Source organism: Erigeron canadensis, chromosome 8 (genome assembly GCF_010389155.1).
Source record: "Erigeron canadensis isolate Cc75 chromosome 8, C_canadensis_v1, whole genome shotgun sequence".
Lineage (NCBI taxonomy): Eukaryota > Viridiplantae > Streptophyta > Magnoliopsida > Asterales > Asteraceae > Erigeron > Erigeron canadensis.
Window position 1 is genome coordinate 35368409 of NC_057768.1, and position 19501 is coordinate 35387909.

Sequence of the window (19501 nt, forward strand, 5' to 3'; positions counted from 1 at the left end):
AAATGTTTTAAAAAGTGTTCATATTTAAAAGTGTGAAGAAATTTAAAAAATTATAACTTTTTCACACTTATATATGTGGGGGAAAAAAGTTCACACTTCCAAGTGTGTAAAACTATATCAATTATCCACACTTAGAAGTGTAAGGATTAATTTGTAACACCAAATTTCTTCACACAAGAAAGATGTGAAAAAATTAGGTGTTACAATTTGACTTTTACACTTTTAAGTGTGAATATGTTTAACATTTGTTCACACTTTTAGGTGTGAATTTTTTCTTTCCACACATATAAGTGTGAAAAAATTATAATTTTTAAAAATTTTTCACACTTTTACATGTGTATACTTTTTAAAACAATTTTAAGTGTGAATATATTAAAAAACTTCTTCACACTTCTTTAAAGTAAGTGTAAATAAATGAATTATTTGTTGTAGTGAATTTTTATATATGTTTTAAAATGTGTTATCGATAGCGAAGACAGGAGGGGATGCCTACAACATCCGATGTCTTTTGGTTTGCATATGACTTAGGCTATCACCAATGAGGGTGTCTTTGGGTACCCTTGGATATTCTTTGTCGTTGAATCTTGTCCAAAACTAAATATTTTTTTAAGAATGTCCTTACCTAAAGGCATGCCCTTACTTGTCATTACCTAATATATTTTTTGTTTTTAATTGGAGGTAAATGATATGTAAGGATATGTAAAGATATTTGTATGGTTGGAGATAAAATTATAGGATTTGAAGGATTTATAAGAATATATAAGGATTTGTAAAGATATAATGTGGCAGTTGAAGGTCGCCCAAAGACATTCTTAGCATTGGAGTTAGCCTTACTATTCTTATTCTTTTTATGACACATTTTATTATGTCAATTATTCATTAATTACAAGGTGACACTCATATTAGTAATTACATATCAATATATATTCAGGTTTGAAGAACCTGAAAGTTTTTATAAAAAAAAAACAAAACAAAACTTTAAACTCTTACTATCTAAATGGGTTTCTACCATTCTGCTAATCGTCCATTGCACGTTAGAAACATTATTTGTAGGTAGACATGTATGAGGAAAATCATTGATCTTATTTATGTTCCAACTTTGAATACACGTACACATGCAGTATGGGGCAAATGATTCTGTCACGATTTTCATCTTTCATGCCGGACCCACCATGCTGTCACACCAACCTCTGCAATGATATCAAGCTATATCTTTACCCCAAGGTTGGGTTTAGACCGAACGGAGCAAGCACGCCTTCAATTTCACTTTTTTCTCCTCGGAACGCCCCAAAACGTCCGGAACAGTGCCCCGAGGGGTGTTCTTGGACAAAAATAGTGAAGGGCGTGAGATGTCCGATGAGAAAAGATGACGTTAAACAAGGAGAGGGCCCACTTGGCGTTACAAGGCACGCCTTGTTCCTTTTAGCCTTAAGCTTGATTAATAGTTGGTCCAAGTTATTTAGTTAGTAGCATGTTTCATTAGAAAGAGCCTAGTCAATCTTAGTATGTTGTCAAATGTTTAGGATATTGACATTGCATGGATTGTTGGTGGGTGTGGCGGCATACCAAGTCCAAACTAACTAAAATACTAATTAATAATACCAAATAATAATATTCTAAGTCACGATTATATCCCAAATGTAAAAGTGGATTCTGGTATGCATGGGGGTAAAAAAAAATTTGGATTGGGTTTTTATTAAAGAATGTAATATATCCGGAATGAAAAATATTATATGAAGACCACTTGTTTTTCTCACAAATAAAATCAACGATCAGTCATTTTTTTTATTTCTATCTATTAGTTTTGAACTCTATGGAATATATATGTACCGAAGTTTTAATATATTTATTAAATAAAATTTAGTATGTTTTATACAGCTATTAAATTTGTACTTGTTTGATTTAATATAGTTTAATATTTTATCTAAATGTTTTTTTATGATTTTTATCGTAATTTAGTTGTGCGGAAATGTCTTTATTAACTGTTTTAACAACATGGGTCATTAAGTTTAATATATATATATATATATGTGTATATTTTTAATTCCTACCTTTACTCAAAGAAACATTAAAACTATATAAATTAATAATTGTGTTAATTAGAGTATTAAAAAATTAAAAAGCAAAAATAATAACTCTCTAAAGTAATCAATAAATTGGAAAAAGAAAAAAAAATAAAAAAGGGTGGTGAGAGGTAGAGAAGGGCATTCCTGATCCAGGAATAGAAAAGAAAGAGAAAAGATAGAAAATAAAAAGATCGATGATCAGGAGAAAGGATATACTCCCCACTCCATTAGTTATCGAATGGGTGATACATGGTTACTAGACTTCTTACAACAAACTTTTTATCACATCATCATATCACATCTATCATTTATTATTAGTGTTGTTACCTCGATCAATATCACCTCGATACTTTTTAACAATAAAACAAACATACCACTCCCAAGAGGCCAAGGCCCAATAGCATGCTATGATCACTTCTTTTACGTACACCACCAAATGTACAGGGATGTGCATGGTTTGGCTGAAACCAATAAAACCAGTTAAATCAAACCAATTGTACGGTTTGGTCGGTTTGACATCAAAATTTTAAACCGGCTATTTTTTCTCCCCATAAACCGTTCTTACGGTTTGGTTTGCGGCTTTAGAAATTAAACCAACCATTTAAACTAAACCGGGCCATTAGATTAACATATGTAATTATAAATAAAAGTTTATATTTCTACTCAAGTAATTATGTCATTGTATTAATTATATCATGGTATTATTTTATTTCTTACAAGTATACATATTAAGTACTTAATAGTTGTGACATATGAAAAATATAATTTCACTATATCTTAGTATGTAAGCTATAAGCACATGATTTTATCTATATATGTATAAAAGATAAACCGAGCAAACCAAACCGGTTTAATTGGTTTTGATTGGTTTGATTTAACACACTGATCTGGACGGTTTGGTTTGAAAAAACATTAAACCGTTACTATTGGTTTGGACTAATTTTTTAGTTAAAACCGTCCAATTCGAACCATGCACGTCCCATGATAAAATATGGTAGATGGATAGACAAAGTAAATGTGACATCGTCTTCCACTAATATATATATATATATATATATATCTAGTATGGGAGCAAAAACTGAAAATAAATACGAGTAAATACGATTCGTTTGTTCATATATGTGTTTAAGAAAGGGAAAGGAAGCACATGGTGGTTGGGAGGTATGAGTTGTAAAGCCGTACATTTGATAATGAGACAATCAAGTACAGGGTAGGAGTGTCAATGTACACGACATATATAGACATTATTAATATTAATACGTACGTAGGAACAACGTGTGAAAGGAGCAATCGCTTATCTTATACATATATAATGTACATTACTGATTGAGTTTGTTTTGTCCGATTGTGATCATTGCGGCATTTCACATGCTTTTCTTCCTAACCCCTCCTAAAAAGTGTGTTAGTGTCTTTTCAGTTTTATTAATAGCTAGTATAATATTGTTGCGGATCGGAATATATATGTAGTTTGAATATATTATACGTACGAGACAATTGTAGAGGCCGGTCCAAGTATATATATATATATATATATATTATGAGTATACCATTAAAGTCTAAACAACCTGTTTTCATCATGTATTATCTAAAGTAGAAAATTTCAATCTCAACTTTCTGTTTAATTTAGACTTTTAGCGATCTCACACTTACAGTTTTAATATACATACAGTGCATTTTATATCCCTATATTAGTTGTACGTGGAGGACCATGTCTCAATTCAATAGCTCTTGTCGATTGTCACTAGCTAGCTAGGGTCGGGTCCGAAACATGCCATCTGTTGGGAAACCTTTCATTTCACGTGAAAATAAAGTCTAATTAAGTCAATCTAGTACAAATAGTACGTTACAAGCTCATATCATTTGGCCCATATATATATAACAACGAAAAGATATATTATATGCTCCCACGTTGATGGATATTTTGCCTTTAACTTAAAAGATAGTTGATTATAATAAATACTTTTATTGAACCGAAAATGTTTAGATATACAACAATATATACAACATAATGTATAATAATGTTTTTACTAATAATACAAATGACAAAACTTCCATTTCGATGATTTGACGTCTTACTAACAGCTAAATTTACAAAATTAATAATGACACTTTGTTAACGTATACTCAATATAATATCTTATTATAAAGAAATACCAACATAACATACAATGATATATAGTTATTAGCGGGACTCTAAGAACAATGATATAGTAATATTATTGAGGGGTCTATTTTTTAAAAAAAAATTATAATAATAATAATATAAAAAAACAAGTTAACTAGGGTAAAATCTTTACCAAAAAAAAAAAAATCAACATAACATAAAATTGTAGCTTTATTAATGAAAATGATATCACTTCGGCTATATTGAGGACACATCGGTAACACTATAAAACCAAGTTTGCTGCTACGGGGAATCATAAACCAATATAATATATGGCATAATCCTTGTGTTAAACACTTAAACCATTAAATTCCTAAAAATTTTGAAGAAAGATATAACTTGTTAAATCGATTGAACTTTGTCACCTAACGATTTATTTGGCCGTCTTGTGGTAGTGATTGAAAGTTAGAGAGATGGTTCGTTCACGTATGAGCAAAATGAGGTTTTTGGCGCATTGCTAAGGTTGAAATTAATTATAATATGTTTTTATTGATATTGATTTAAAGCCCGGTTTTCTAAAGACTAAAGTTTTGTTTGACTGATGTTTATTTATAACAAAATAGTGTTAATTTTTACATCAAGGAATTCATGATCATGAGCCGATCATGATATAAAATACAGTGTAAACTATTAACTCTATAGAGTATAGACTAGTGGAGTGGACAAAATTTAATTACTAATCATATGTCTAAAGCCCGAACAGTTGACCTATTATAACTCAATGAACATTAATTGTGACTAAGCCCATATACTTCGGGCTGGTTTGCTAAGGGAAGCCTATACATATTAGATCAGGCCATCAGGGTGATGTTATGGGTCAATCAGATTGGGCTTTCAGCTGGGATTAGGCAGAGTCACGCAGCCGTCACGTGAATACCTGACGTGGCGAATGCACACAGGTTAATAAAGAAAAACATACAGCGTCATGTAAAGATTCGAGACATGTCAGTTTAGGCCGGTGTTTATAGGTGCGTCTACCGGCATCCGATGCACCACCACCGGTAGACGCTAATAGCACAGGGCCCGAAATGGCCGTTTGAACCATTAAAAATTTAAATTCTTTATTTTTTATTTTCTTTTTCTATTTATACCCCTTCCATACTACCATTTCAAATAACAACTTCATATCACTTCCAAACCATTTTATCTTTATTCCATAAACCATTTTTCATAAACCATTCCATTCACAATGTCTAGAAGTGTGTGGACTGAAGCATAAGATCTTTGTATGTCGAGATGTTGGGTGACGAGGAGACTGGACCCTATTACGGGTAGGTGTAAAATGAGCAATCCCGACGTCTCCTTTTGGGATGACGTTACTGAAATGTTCAACGTGGAGACCAATGGAGGACCACGAAGCAAGGCTCAACTGCAAGGTCACTGGACCAAGATGCGGAAGGAATGTAAACAGTTTGAGGCAATTTGGACGCGGTTGATTGCACAAGGAGGCAACGGAGAGGATGAGCAATATTATGCAACGGCGCATCAGATATATCGGGAGAAGCATGGGAGGGGATTCAGATACGAGCACTGCTTCAAGCAACTTATCTTTGTTCCTTTTTAGTTGTTCTGGATTATGAAGTAGACTTTTTAGTTTGATTAAGTGTGCTTTAGTTTTTTTTAAGTGTATTTTAACCGTTTGAATTGTGTGTTGTCTTTTACAATTGTAATGTTCTTAAGTATTTTAATAAAATAAGTCTACTTTAATAAAATAAGTTTATTCATAATTTTAATAACATTACAAACTTAATAAAGAAAAACATACAACATAACATTAAAAGAGCATACTTATTTCTTCTGGGCATAAACTGATTTGGCAAAGTTAATGAACTCATTCAAGGTGATGATCGCACAAGCAATTTCTTCCACAGCTTCTTCAATCTTGTCAAACTTCCTATGCAATTAAGTAAAGTATTGACATTCAAGCTCAGTACAATACCCCGTTTGTATATAATTGATTTATTCTTGACACCATTTCTTTTTCACTTGAAGTTTTAGACCAATTTCAACAAGTTGGTCTTTAAACATTTGGTGGTCGAGGATATCAGCCATGATACTGTCATTCACTTGATCAACAGTCATTGGACGTTTTCGGTAAGGGGCATTTGATGAAGAAGCCATTGCAGATATATAAAAGTTTGAGTTTTGAAATGAAATATCTGGTAAGGAGGCAGTATTTATAGCTGAAGTCAAAGACGTTCCTCCAACATTCAAAATTCGAAATATTTTACAATTACAGTCCCTCGTTCACTTCAAAATATTTACAATTACAGCCCCTCAAACGGCCTTCTACAATGTTACTCTATAAATACCAACCCAAAGCATTTACCAGTTTCATCACCGTTCAAAAAACTTGTTTCATGCTAACTCACTCAATATTCCAAATGGCTTCATTATCATCAAAGAACGTTCACCGACCTCGTCTCACCGAAGATGAGATGAAAACACGAATCATGGCGATATCAATGAGGACACCCTCCTTCAAAATGAACTCTCTGGGGTTCTGGGTTTCCTACGGAAGAAAAGACACCAATGCGACCAACACGTTCAAGAAATATAAGCACCATGTCGCATGGTCTCGAAACACGAAGAGACATATTCATATTTTCTGCAGGTCGGGAGCAAAAGAGTGAAGAGGGTGATCGAAAATGTTTTTAAGGCCGGTCACACGTTGACCGACCAATGCACTTTGGCCGAATCGTACCACGACAACTGCGGAGAAGGCAAATCAACGTGGGAAGTGAAATGCCCAGAACACGACAAGTGATGAGCCAATGAAACGGCTTACCGTGGATTAGGAAAAATGTCAATCAAAGATGATGACGATGAAGAGTAATTGATTAATTATTATGTATTTTTGTTTTTTTCCAGTATTGTCTTTTTTTTTTATTGTATTGTCTTTTAATTTAAATAATGTAATGTGTGTTTAAATATTACTAAAATGTGTTTTTTTTTATTTTGTGTAAAAAAAATGAAATAATAAAATAATGAATAAATAGTGAAGAAGTGGGGTTATAAAGAGGGGGTGTTATTGGGGTGTTCTTGGAGAGAGAAAGCTGATGAATAGTGGGAGAAATGGGCAAGCAGTAGGAAGAAGTAACTCCTATAAGGAGTGGCCTTAGGGATAAGATGCCAACACCAAACCAAAACCTTATCTGGTATGTTCCCGCAAACAAGGGGGCCAATTTGTTCTACTTTCCGATTTTTACCGAACATATCACTCTGTCGCATATTAAGTGTCATAGTTTGATATTTTGAGTTTTTTTTTTTAACTTTGACCGTAAATATTTTTTTTTTTGTGTTATATAACACTTGATATAACACATATGAATTGATTGAGTTCTAAATGTACTTTGCATTGATTTAACTTAAAACAAACAAAAATATTTACGGTCAAAATCGGAATAAAAAGACTTGACTAGTCAAAATAGGACAATTAAAATGGAACGGAGGGGGTATCATATTTATGATTTAATCTCACTTTTATAATTTAACATATGTAATACTCGTAAGAGGTTGCAGAGACGGTACAAAAAGAAGGGGGAAAAAAACAAAAACAACTCGGTTGACAAAATTAGAAATTTATTAAAAAATTAAAAATACATTACAAATTCTAATTTATTTTTTTAGAACGACAATATATTAAAATAAAAGTCACTAGCAAAGCACTAGATGCCCATAAGGTACAAAAACGGAATTAATTACAATAACGATTTCACTAACTCAAACGAAACAAATCAACACAATCAAAAACCAAAACTACGGAACAAACAAAGGGCATTTGAGTCAATCGTCATGAGATCTTTTTTATTTTGCATATGCTAGAGGACCACATAAGCGACTGAGCAATGATGAGATCCATAAGAAACTCTTTGCGATGGATCCCATTGTTGAAAACTACCTCGTTACGGTATTTTCAAATACACCAACAACCACAAAAAATTATATAGCTTCGATAATTTCCTTTTTTCCAAAGAAAAGTTCATATTGTCAATACATTGTAAAATTTGAGCAGACCCATTACATGGGACTGTAGGAATCTGAAGCCACATAGCAATTAAATTTCAAATTCTAGATATTTCAAATTCTAGATGCCACCACACAAACTCCAAATACATGACCACAAGTTTCGACCAAGTTACTACACAACGGACAAAGAGTTGACGGTATGATACATTGATACACCTTTGTTAACCACCTTTCTTGACGGTATATCACAAGTTTCGACCATATTTTAAATTTTGAGAGAGGCATTGGCTCCCTTTACCTCCATGTAGTACCACCCCTAGGAGGTTGGTTAATTGTAAAATATGTATTATGTTGACCCTTAGATCATGAAAAAAATATGCACGAATATTCATGAATTACAACTATATATATTTTGATGCACGATAATATAATATCTATTAATGCACAGTGATTTCGGTCGGAAAAAACCTATTGTTTTATATATTTTACTTCAATCTTATTTTATTTTACCTAGATACTATGTAATAGCCATATGAGTAATCTCACTTTTATTATGATATGGGTTCATCACCCGTGTCTCGAGAGACATTATTACATGTATTGTGTGAAGTTACTTAAAAATTTATAATTTGTTCCTAAAATAATCTATGTTCACTTCTGTAACATATAATGTTGTTTATAAGCGTCATGTACCTTTAAAGTTGGTTGAAGCTCCTAGCCAGATACGACTCCTAAACAAATAAATTAGACGGCCGGTAGACAATACTAAGTTGAAACATGTAACACCTCAAATATTTTAAATTATAAATATAATAATTTTATTATAGTTTTGCTTTTAAAATGATTTCCTAGTATTTAAATTTAAGAAATGATATTGTTTTAGTTGGAACCTTAATGGCTAGTGGGTATAATACCCTTTTTATTTTGACAAAAATGTGGCTAAGCAGGATGTTGCCACCACCCTCTTCATTTTATGATTCATCCCTCCACTCCCACCAACTTCTCCTACTTCTTCTTCTCTTTATCTTTCAACCTTTTACTCAATGTGAGTTTACATTCAAATTCAATCAAGAAATATATACTCCAAGAAATCATTATCAACATCTTCAAGTGGCAACAAATTAAAATTGAAGGTTTTGTTTGTGGTGGTGGTGAGAGGACCGAAAATTAGAAGATAGAAAGAAAGAGAAAGTAGTTTTTATTCATATTTCCATCTAGTAAATAATCCTTACGGTATGGTGAAATTGATTCTTTTTGGAGAAATTAGGGTTCTTGGAATTCAATTGAATTGGGGGTGTTTGGTTCTAGCATAAAGAAGAGAAAGAGGGAAAAGAATTGAGTATGTAATTGCATGTCATCATTTAGATGATCTCCATCTCAAGTTAAAGGTACTTCTAATTATTTTGGTTGTTTTAGTTAGGGTTCTTAGAATTCAAATTGATATGGGGTTTTTCTTCAAAGTATGTTATTTTGATATATTTAAAATTAGGGTTGATGATGTTGAAATTTGGGGGGTTTTATATAATATGAGTTATTTTGATCTAATACAAATTATGGTTCATGAAAGTTAATCAAATTGGGAATTTTAGTGGGATAATCATATTCTTGTTAAGTTGTATGAATATTTTGAGGGTAAAGTGTTGGTAACTTTCATAGTCAAGATATAAAAGTGATGATTTTGGTTAATAATATGAAATGACCTTGTTAATATGGTCATAAGTTATATATAGCTAACATGAGAATATTAAAGTGGGTAACCTCAATAAGAAAATAAGATTGGGATGAGAATTAGGATGCTAATAATGTTAGTGATATATGGTTAGTTGACCTTATATGTATATTGTGATTATTGCTAGGTTGAAAGCGATAATATGAGTTCATATGGTCATCTTCAATTCGGTAGTTCGTCATTAAGGTGAGTACTTTTATATATGGATTATTCACATGTTGAGTCAATTACATGATGATGGTGGAATCTATATGTGGTATTTAGATAATGGGATAAAAAACATACGGGGTATGACATGTTGTGAAAGACCAAATAGAGTATGACAATATTATTGGATGTGAATGGGATGATTAGTTGGTTGTTTGAATGTATAGAAATATATACTTGTATATTTGTGTAGAATTCATGATTTGAGACCATGGTATAGTGATGAGTATATGATAAGATGGTATAAGACCATAAGGGATATGACAATGTGATTGAATGTTGGATTGTATGATTTATTTGATGATTGATTACATGGTTTTACATTTTGGTGTTTATATGAAGGTGTTTATGGATGAGATGATTGTGTGGTAATATAGGTTCTATATCTCATCCTTATGTATTTGATATCAATATGTGCATATTTGTATATAAATGTACTCACTAAGCATAAAACTTATTCATTTAGTTGTTCATCTTTTTATAGGTCCTGGAAATGGGAACAAGTGATTGACTAGTAGTGCCTTGAAGTGAATTTGTGTGTTTTGAAGGTATTTAGCCATTTTGCGGAGAAATGTTGAGTTTTGGTAAAAACCTAGTTGGGATCTCTCAAACCTAATGGCTCTTGGTACATATGAAGTGTTGTTGGTAAAGTTTTGTTATGTACATTTCTGTAAAAAGTTGGGTTAGAGTCATGCTCTTTTGTATTTTGATGTATTGTTAAACCATAATCGATGTCAACTTGGGTAATATGACCCGTTTGGTTGTAAAATGAACATTTGATCAAATGAACACTTTTGTTATGTTTACTATTGTGTTTGAAACTTGTTTTAATCAGAAATGTTATGCATGAGGTTGTAAATTGAGTTAATAGTCAAATTTGATGTTTGGTGTGTGCAGTAAGAGTACAGACGCAGACACAGCTGACCGTGCTTAGCGTCTGCAGTATTTTCTCTTGATGTTCAGTTTCTGGGAGCACAGACGCATAACACGGTCGACCGTGCTTGCATCCGCAGTTCCTCTGACTTCGAGCAAAAAAATTTCCGAGCTTCATCCGATGTTTTCAAGGTCTAAAACTTATAGGATATGTTTATTATAACATATTATGGTGTTCTAAATTGTTAGATTTTTAATTTGAACATTTCGAGTTTTTCACTTTATTTTGTCTAAAATTTTTCTAACTATGGATTGGTCAAACAAAGTCAACTTTAAAAAATAAATAAATAAAAATGGTCGAGTCGAGTCGTTTCAAAACAAATATTACATCCTTATATGCCCATTAGAGAAATAGACCTGATTTAGTGAAAATTTTGTAAATCGCGTTAGACAATCAAATAGCTTTTAACAATTGTTAACGACCGTTAAACAAAGGGACGTAATTCCTAGTTAGGAGTACAACAGTTTTTTCCACTCCAGTTAAACACCTAAACAAAATCTAACGCTTGTTAATGATTGTTAAAGCTTTTGTAATATTTGCTAATGACAGGGACCGTTGTTGCAAAAGATTTATCGAAAGGGGTGAATATTTCAAAAAAGTTAAAAGAATAAAAAAATTGTTACACGCATTTCCGTACTTTTTTTAAAATATATAGTAATATATGTTAGGTTTATTCAAGTCTCATTATGAACCCTTTATAATTATGTATAAAATTTGATATAAATTGTACTGCTAACAATCCAATGATGACTACTCCAATTGGTCAAAAGCATCCCAGGTTTTATCTAATGTCTTGAGTTCGATCCTTAGGGATGGCAAGTCTTTGGGTTTTTTCCTCCAAATACTTGTAACGGCCCATGGACAAGATCTCGTTGTCTATGGTACGTGCAAGGTGTTTGATCAAATAATCGCACTATGGAGGTGTATGTTGGGTTGTTGGTGTTAATGGTCGATTCCCTTACGGTCAGAGGGTCCGAGAAGCCGCTTTACGCCTATGGTTTTGTTGATCCTAAGCCGTGTGTTCGACTTTAGGGTTTTATTTAGGGTTTATTCGGAGGTCGAATAAACGATATTTGATGGAAGGGTTTTTGTATATCGTGAGTGAATGAATGTTGTGCCGTGAGGCTTCTCCTCTATTTATATAGAGGTTAGATAACTTGGAGAGGAGGGTAAGAGAATTAGGGTAAATCTCTTTCTCCTTTATGAATATCTTGTTTCCTTCTTAAGAAGATTTGTGGTAATCTTGTTACCAAGTTGTATCCGAGTATATCGGAGCTTCGTATCTATTAAGTAGATTAATTATAGGGAAGATCTTATATCCGATCTTTCTTGTATATCTCCTCGGAGCTGGGTAATCGTTACCTTTTAGAGATTCGGGATAATTGTGCCGAGCGGAGGTCAAGCTCTGTTATAGGTATAAATAGCTTTACCTGCACGAAGGCGACTTTGTAATCTGCTTCTGCTTCGGGTACGGAGCTAGAGCTCCGTATGGGTATATCATCACAAGGTTTCACCATTATACGGTGAGGTTTCCCTGATGTTGCATACCGATTGAATGTTCGGGAAAAAAAATAGTCTAAAAATAACTAGAATGGTACTTGACCGATGCGGCGGTGTAAGGGCAGCGGCGATGGAAGTGGTGACGGGTAGTGGTGGCGTGCAGCGGTAGCGGCGGCGGTGGTGGAGGTGGCGATGTAATAGTAGTGGTGGTGTTGACGATTGTGGTAGCACACGGCAGTAGAAACTGTGGTAGAGGTGGCGGCTATGATGGCGATGTAATGGCGGCGACAGCGACGACGATGACAGCAATTGGTGGTGGTGGCAGTCGTAAATAGTGTAGGTTATCAATGTAATGTGATTTTGATAAGTTATTGAAACTTAATTGTTAAAACTTAAAATATAACAAAATCTTTATTTTCTTTATAATGTAGTATGATTTAACCTATACAATATTAATCGTATAAATATGTAAGTAAATGAAGTCCCTAATGTATAGTTTTTTCCACTAGTTCAATACCATAATAGATTTCTCTATCTTTAAATATATATAAAAGAGAAACCTAAATTCATAATTGAAAAAGTATGGACCCTTAAATGAAGTTCAACTTTTAATTAGAACTATTAGATTAAATGATGATGTCATATACGTACCTTATATAGCTTTTTAGATTTAAATTTATTAAAATAAGTAAAAATTATTATTATTTCCTTATTTAAGTTTGTAGACATTAATAATTAATGTTTGTAATGATATAAATATAGAAACTAATATTTTTATATTTTACATCATTTTTTATCTTTAAAACTAAATTTTAGTTTTTTTAGAATACAATTTTCTTTTTTAATGTAATATGTTTTTGTTAAATTATATCTTTGTACAGGATTGTTATCATATAAAAAATAAAATTTGGTTATAAAGATTTTTGTATAGGATTTTTATCATGTAGAGTTTTATTAAATCAATGTTTTAAAAACCGAATCGGATGTAAAACCGGCTTTTTTAGTAGATAACTAAAAAATAAATATGGAGTATATAGTAAGCTATCATAATTATATATCAGAAGAAAAATTATATGAAAATTTCAATGATATTATGTATAATTATAAGTTAGATTAACACAACATATATGCAAATATAGAGTGAAAATTAAATTGCTTAGTAGTTTTGTTGTATAACTAAATTATTCGAACAAAACGTTAAAACACAAGTACAATGAAAATGCTGACATATTCGGAATGAAAGACATCCAAAGAAACGAAACCCTTACTTAGTGAGACCTTTAATAGATGATGTATCCAATTTTTAACTGTCTGTCACTCTTAACAGGAATCTAAACGACCACTAATTTAATTTCATGTTTTTTAGTGATTTTTATCGTGTTAAATATTTGTAAGCTTATGATATTATAAAAATATAACATGTCATTAATTATCTATGATTCCCACATATTACGCGGGTAATAATCTAGTTATTTGTAATTGTAATGATTGAAGGAGTACGTAGATATTTCGTTGTTAGTCGACCAAAAAAGGCTTTTGGATTTTTGTTTTTGTTTGTCGACGGCAAATTAAAGAGAAAGGTGGCCTCCTTTTCTTCTATATTTCTATTTCTATTTCTATCTAGTATATATATTAGTAATAACTTCTTTTATTGTTATTATAATATTAAACTTTATTAGAATATAAGATAACTAAAAATATGGAATTTTAATTTTACTATAATATAAATTAAACATGTCATTCCAAAAAAATGCCACATGTCGATAATGGAAGACTTTAATCTTGTTTTAATTTACGAGCATGGTACCCGCGCAATGCGGCAACAGTGGTGGGCCGGGGAAGACTGTCTAGTGGTATCGGTGATGGTACTATTCGTGGTGATGGCAGTGTCAAGTGATGTAGGTTGATGTAATTGTGATAGTGAAAATTTTTAAAAGATAAGGTCTTAAAGTATTAATTATTAAAATAAAAGTTTAGAGTGTAAATTAATTCATTAAGGGCTAAACATAAAAAGTCAAAGATAATTATGGTAATTCAAAGATTAAGAGTGTCAAATGTACCTACAACCCCTCTTTTAGTTATATTATAGATAGATATAGATTTATTAAATTAATAAATCAGTATAGGTGAAAGTTTTCAAAGTATAAAACCAAAGTAGTACATAGGATATAGGAGTACGAGAATCTTATCATTCATCGCCCTTTGCTTCTTCATGGCCACGTAATGCCAATACTTTCTCTATATATACTTCTTTGTTATTCTTATATGGTTTTAACTTCATCATCATAAATATATAACTCATACACATATTTTATTTATTATCAACTTTAATTCGTACACTCTCATCTCAAAATACAAAAAAAATGTTGGCTATATTTCACGAGGCTTTTGCACATCCGCCACAAGAACTAAACTCACCGTCATCAAACAAGCAAAAACCAAAACACCCGCAAGAAACACTTCAACAATTCCTGTCCGTACACCCAAAAAACACATTTTCAATGACATTTGGTGAATCAGCTGTTCTGGCTTATGTGAAACAACCAGACACAAATAATTACCAAGAACATTTGTTTGCTGGCTTTGATGATATGTACTGTTTGTTCTTGGGTAGTTTAAATAACTTGTGTTCACAAATAAAACAATATGGGCTTTCCAAAAATACAAATGAGGCCATGTTTGTGATTGAAGCGTATCGTACTTTACGTGATCGCGGACCTTATCCTGCTGATCAAGTTATTAAAGATCTTGATGGTAGCTTTGCTTTTGTTGTTTATGACAGTAAAACTGGCACTGTTTTCACTGCCCTGGTAATTTATAAATTTATATACATTAGTTCATGATTGTGATAATAAGACTATATATATATATATATATATATATCACTGAGTAATAGCCCAGGGTCACCAGCCGTCACTTTTCATACGGATTTTGTGAAGACAAACTTGAGATAATCAGGATATTATTAAGTGGTTGAGATTTACCAGGATACTAACCTGCCTGAAAGATTAGTGGATACCAAATGGTACATGGGATCAGGGGCCGTTGCCATCCAATTACTTGTTTTATATAATAAGACTATATATGTATATATACTATATATATATATATATATCAAGTAAAAAGTAGTAAATTAATATTTATATTGTGTGTTTGTTGTTGGGGTATATGTATTGTAGGGTTCGGATGGAGGGATGAAGTTGTATTGGGGAATAGCGGCGGATGGGTCGGTGGTTATATCTGATGATTTAGAGGTTATTAAAACTGGTTGTGCCAAGTCTTTTGCACCATTCCCTAAAGGTATAACCATATATAAATCTTAACATATCATATGATATATACTTCAATTTATTTTACTTTTTGTGTGTTTTACATGGACTTTAATGATGATCCATTGAAGCTATTTGGAAACTTTGATGCTTTATAAGGATTTGGTAAACTTAGGAAGTAACAATTAATTAGTCAAACCAATTAATCGAGTAGTTTCTTTAACTTACTATATTTTGAGTAGACAAAAAATAAAAGTAGTTGGTTTGCATACATATTGTGGTACCTAGTCTGAGTAGTCGAGTCGAGCTAAAAAGTGTATAGTCAATTATTGAAGATCGATCGAGTTGAATCAAGCTGGAAATTATCAATTTATTTAAGCATGTTGCTTGAAAAAAAAAAACAACCCGATGTTTTAAATGCTATAATTATATGATATGTATATTGCAGGGTGTATGTTTCACAGTGAAGGGGGATTGATGAGTTTTGAACATCCAATGAACAAGATCAAAGCAATGCCAAGGGTGGATAGTGAAGGGGTCATGTGTGGGGCTAATTTCAAAGTCGATACCTACTCCAGGGTCAACTCTATTACTCGCCAAGGAAGTGAAACTAATTGGACTAGTCAATGGGATGCGCCATAAGCTCACTCAAGGAGGACGAATGGACGATGACTACCAACCACCCATCTTAGCTTAATGTACTTTCGAGGAGAGGATGGCGGTTCACCAACGGACATCGACATGTGCATCATCATGGTCTTCGTCATAATCTTACGGAGCATATATAACGCCTCCCGTGAGCTCTACAACTCTACTTCATGTATTTCGGTTTTACTACTCTTTGTATTTTTTATTTCAAGTATTGTAATGTTTTTTTTAAGTAATGTAATGTTTTTATAATGTCTATTAAATGTTTATATTTTTGTGGGATTATAAGTGTAAAGTTAGATAAAAGTATAGAATTAAATTTTTTTTTAAAAAAGGTATAAAATTAGTTTTTAGTATTGGGCTTGTTTGGAATGATTAGTCTCTAGAAAATATTTTGTTCATTTGACGTTAACTGAGAATAATCTTTCTGGAACGATCCCCAGAACACCTCCTTAGTACGTTTGATTTTGATGAAGTGAAGTCAACTTTAAGATGAGTTGACAATGGTGCTCCAAATAGGCTAGAATTTGAATATGCTTGCAAAATTTACAACATTTTTATGTTACTCGACTATCAACATTGTTTTCACACTGAAATCTCTGAAAAACAAAAGTAAAAAGTGTACGAATAAGTTTTCCAGTTAAGATTATCTTGAAAAAGTTAGTTTTTTTTTATTCGGATGAGTGTAGTCGAATAAAAAACACTTAAAGTTGGTAAACAAACTTGTTTGTGGACGGAGAAAAAAGAGGTAGCTTGAAAGTCGTTGGAAGTTGTAATGTGAAATGTGTAACTAACTGTAAATATCTAATAAAGATATGTTGAAGATGAATATAGTTGATGTGTGATATTTATACGGTGATAGTTATAAGATCTTGGGGCAAAAATGGATTCTTTTGTTTTTATGATTACTTTTATTATTAAGGTGAATAAGATATATGATTATTAAATATTGGTAGGTCCTAATTGATTTTAAACCAACCAATACAAAGTTGTGTTGTAGATTTCCATTTGTTTGCTTTGGTGGGCTTTTAGACAAGTCAAGTGACAAGTGGGTTGTAGGACAAGGGTGCAATTGGTAAGTTTCTTCGGTTATTTTTATTGACAAAAATCGGTAAGTCGGTTTCATTGGACCTACTCCTCCGGTTTCGTATCCACGTGTATATATATATATATATAGGTATAGAAAGAGTATGGTTAACGTGAGAATTATAAAAACCATTATTTTCCCTTTTTTTTTCTCTTTTTGGTGTGATTTTCTATTTTTTATTTTTTTAATTTTTAAAACTTTTCTTCATGAAAATTCATTAAAAAAAATGACATTTCAAACGCCCTGTGCAAATTATAGATTCTTTTCTTTTTTCTTTTTAATTAAGGGATGAATATGCCACATGAGCAATTAATGCGGTAACCGGTTAATTATATAGCCAGTCACTTATGCATTATTTAGTTCATGCACACAATAACTTTTCGTGCTTAGTTGATTATATGGTATACTTAATACTCTCCCCCCCCCCCTTCTCTCTCTCTCTCTCTCTCTTACAAACGAGGTTGGTTAACCGGTTGGACCATGAACCACCCACTGTCGCGGTTCGACGCCTGGCCTGGTTCTAAAAACATTGATCATGGATCATGGTATAAAATACAGCATAAACTCTATGGACTAATGGAGTGGAAAAAAGTCACAAAATAACATTGTTTATTTTTTTAATAAACTTAATAATTCAGTCAAACTTTATTTTTTTATTTTTATTTAATAAACAAAAATAACCGTCAATTAATATTATTATACTTAATACATACAAACATTATGTGTTCAGTCACTTAACACTCAACACTTAATGACTAAAGAAAGAAAACGGGTACTTAATTACTAATCATGTGTAAACTCTATTGGGCTTCCAATCAGCTGACCCATTGTAAATTTGTAAGTTAATGAGCATTGTGATTAAGCCCGTATACTTCGGGCTGGTTTGCTAAGGGAAAGCCTATACATATTAGATCAGGCCATCAGGGTGATGTTATGGCCTTATGGGTCAATCAGATTGGGCCTGCAGGCTGCAGCTATGGCAGAGTCACGCAGCTGTCACGTGAATATCTGACGTGGCGAAAGCACATAGGTTAAGAAAGAAAAACGTACGGCGTCATGGAAGGATTCGAGACTTGTCAGTCTTCGGATAAGATTTCATTATGTCAACACCAAACCAGATTTACCTCATCTGGTATGGAGTAGGTTCCCGCAAAACAAGGGGCCCAATTTGTTTTATTTTTCGATTTTACAAAGAGTAATTTTGTATCATTTTTACGATTTAATCTCACTTTTATAATTTAACATATGTAATAGTCATATAAGTATTTTTCATGTGACTCGATATAAAGTAGTATATGAAGGCATCTTACTTCGACATGTGACTCGATATGTGATGTGAATCTTGATTAATTACAAATATTTTATAACTACACAACTCTAATACACATTAATATGGAGGACGTAAATGGAATGAGGCCTATTTTTAAACAAAAAAAAAAGAAAAGAAAAGAAAAAGGAATGAGGCCTTACAAAATAAATAGTTAAATACTACTCGATTTTATTTGCTATGCCTACTAATCTCTTCAAAATTTCGTTTCATATTACAAATTATAATACTAGCTAGTCATGTAATATTTTCATTAAAATTTACTGTACAATTTTAAATCATACTTTTATGATTGCCAATTGTTATTTTATTTCTTGATGAAAAAGAAAATCCTAATAATAGAGCATGTTAAAGACAGTTATTTTGTACTTGAGAGTAAAGATTAATTCACCAAATTTGATTAAAACAAAACTTGCGCTAATTAAATTCAAGTATAACACAAATGATAAACAAGTAAAAAAGTAGATTAAGATTTATTATTTACATAGGATTATTTTATATTTTTATATTACATGTATATATTAATCATTTTAATAGATAAATTAGTATAATATATGATGAAAATTTTCAAAAGATAAAAACAAAGTAGTACATAGGAGTA

The 19501-nt window shown here is 31.9% G+C and overlaps 1 protein-coding gene and 1 long non-coding RNA gene across 2 annotated transcripts; both read left to right on the plus strand.

Annotated features, from left to right (window-relative positions):
* The first annotated feature begins 9181 nt into the window (after window positions 1-9181).
* LOC122580604 lies at window positions 9182-10941 on the plus strand. The gene is made up of 3 exons (XR_006320830.1): window positions 9182-9587; window positions 10056-10114; window positions 10620-10941. It is a non-coding gene; the product is annotated as an uncharacterized LOC122580604 (long non-coding RNA).
* A 3894-nt stretch (window positions 10942-14835) lies between these two features.
* LOC122578697 (stem-specific protein TSJT1-like) lies at window positions 14836-16742 on the plus strand. The gene is made up of 3 exons (XM_043750715.1): window positions 14836-15379; window positions 15749-15869; window positions 16287-16742. Exons 1-3 carry the CDS (start codon window positions 14933-14935, stop codon window positions 16478-16480), a joined length of 762 nt encoding a protein of 253 aa, XP_043606650.1. The 5' UTR covers window positions 14836-14932; the 3' UTR covers window positions 16481-16742.
* The last annotated feature ends 2759 nt before the right edge of the window (window positions 16743-19501 follow it).

What these genes read in the sequence shown, in the direction of transcription:
- LOC122578697 (XM_043750715.1), top strand. Translation starts at nt 14,933, where the DNA reads ATGTTGGCTATATTTCACGAGGCTTTTGCACATCCGCCACAAGAACTA. An exon ending in GCACTGTTTTCACTGCCCTG is followed by an intron (nt 15,380 to 15,748) that starts GTAATTTATAAA and finishes TATGTATTGTAG; the next exon opens with GGTTCGGATGGAGGGATGAA. An exon ending in TTTTGCACCATTCCCTAAAG is followed by an intron (nt 15,870 to 16,286) that starts GTATAACCATAT and finishes TGTATATTGCAG; the next exon opens with GGTGTATGTTTCACAGTGAA.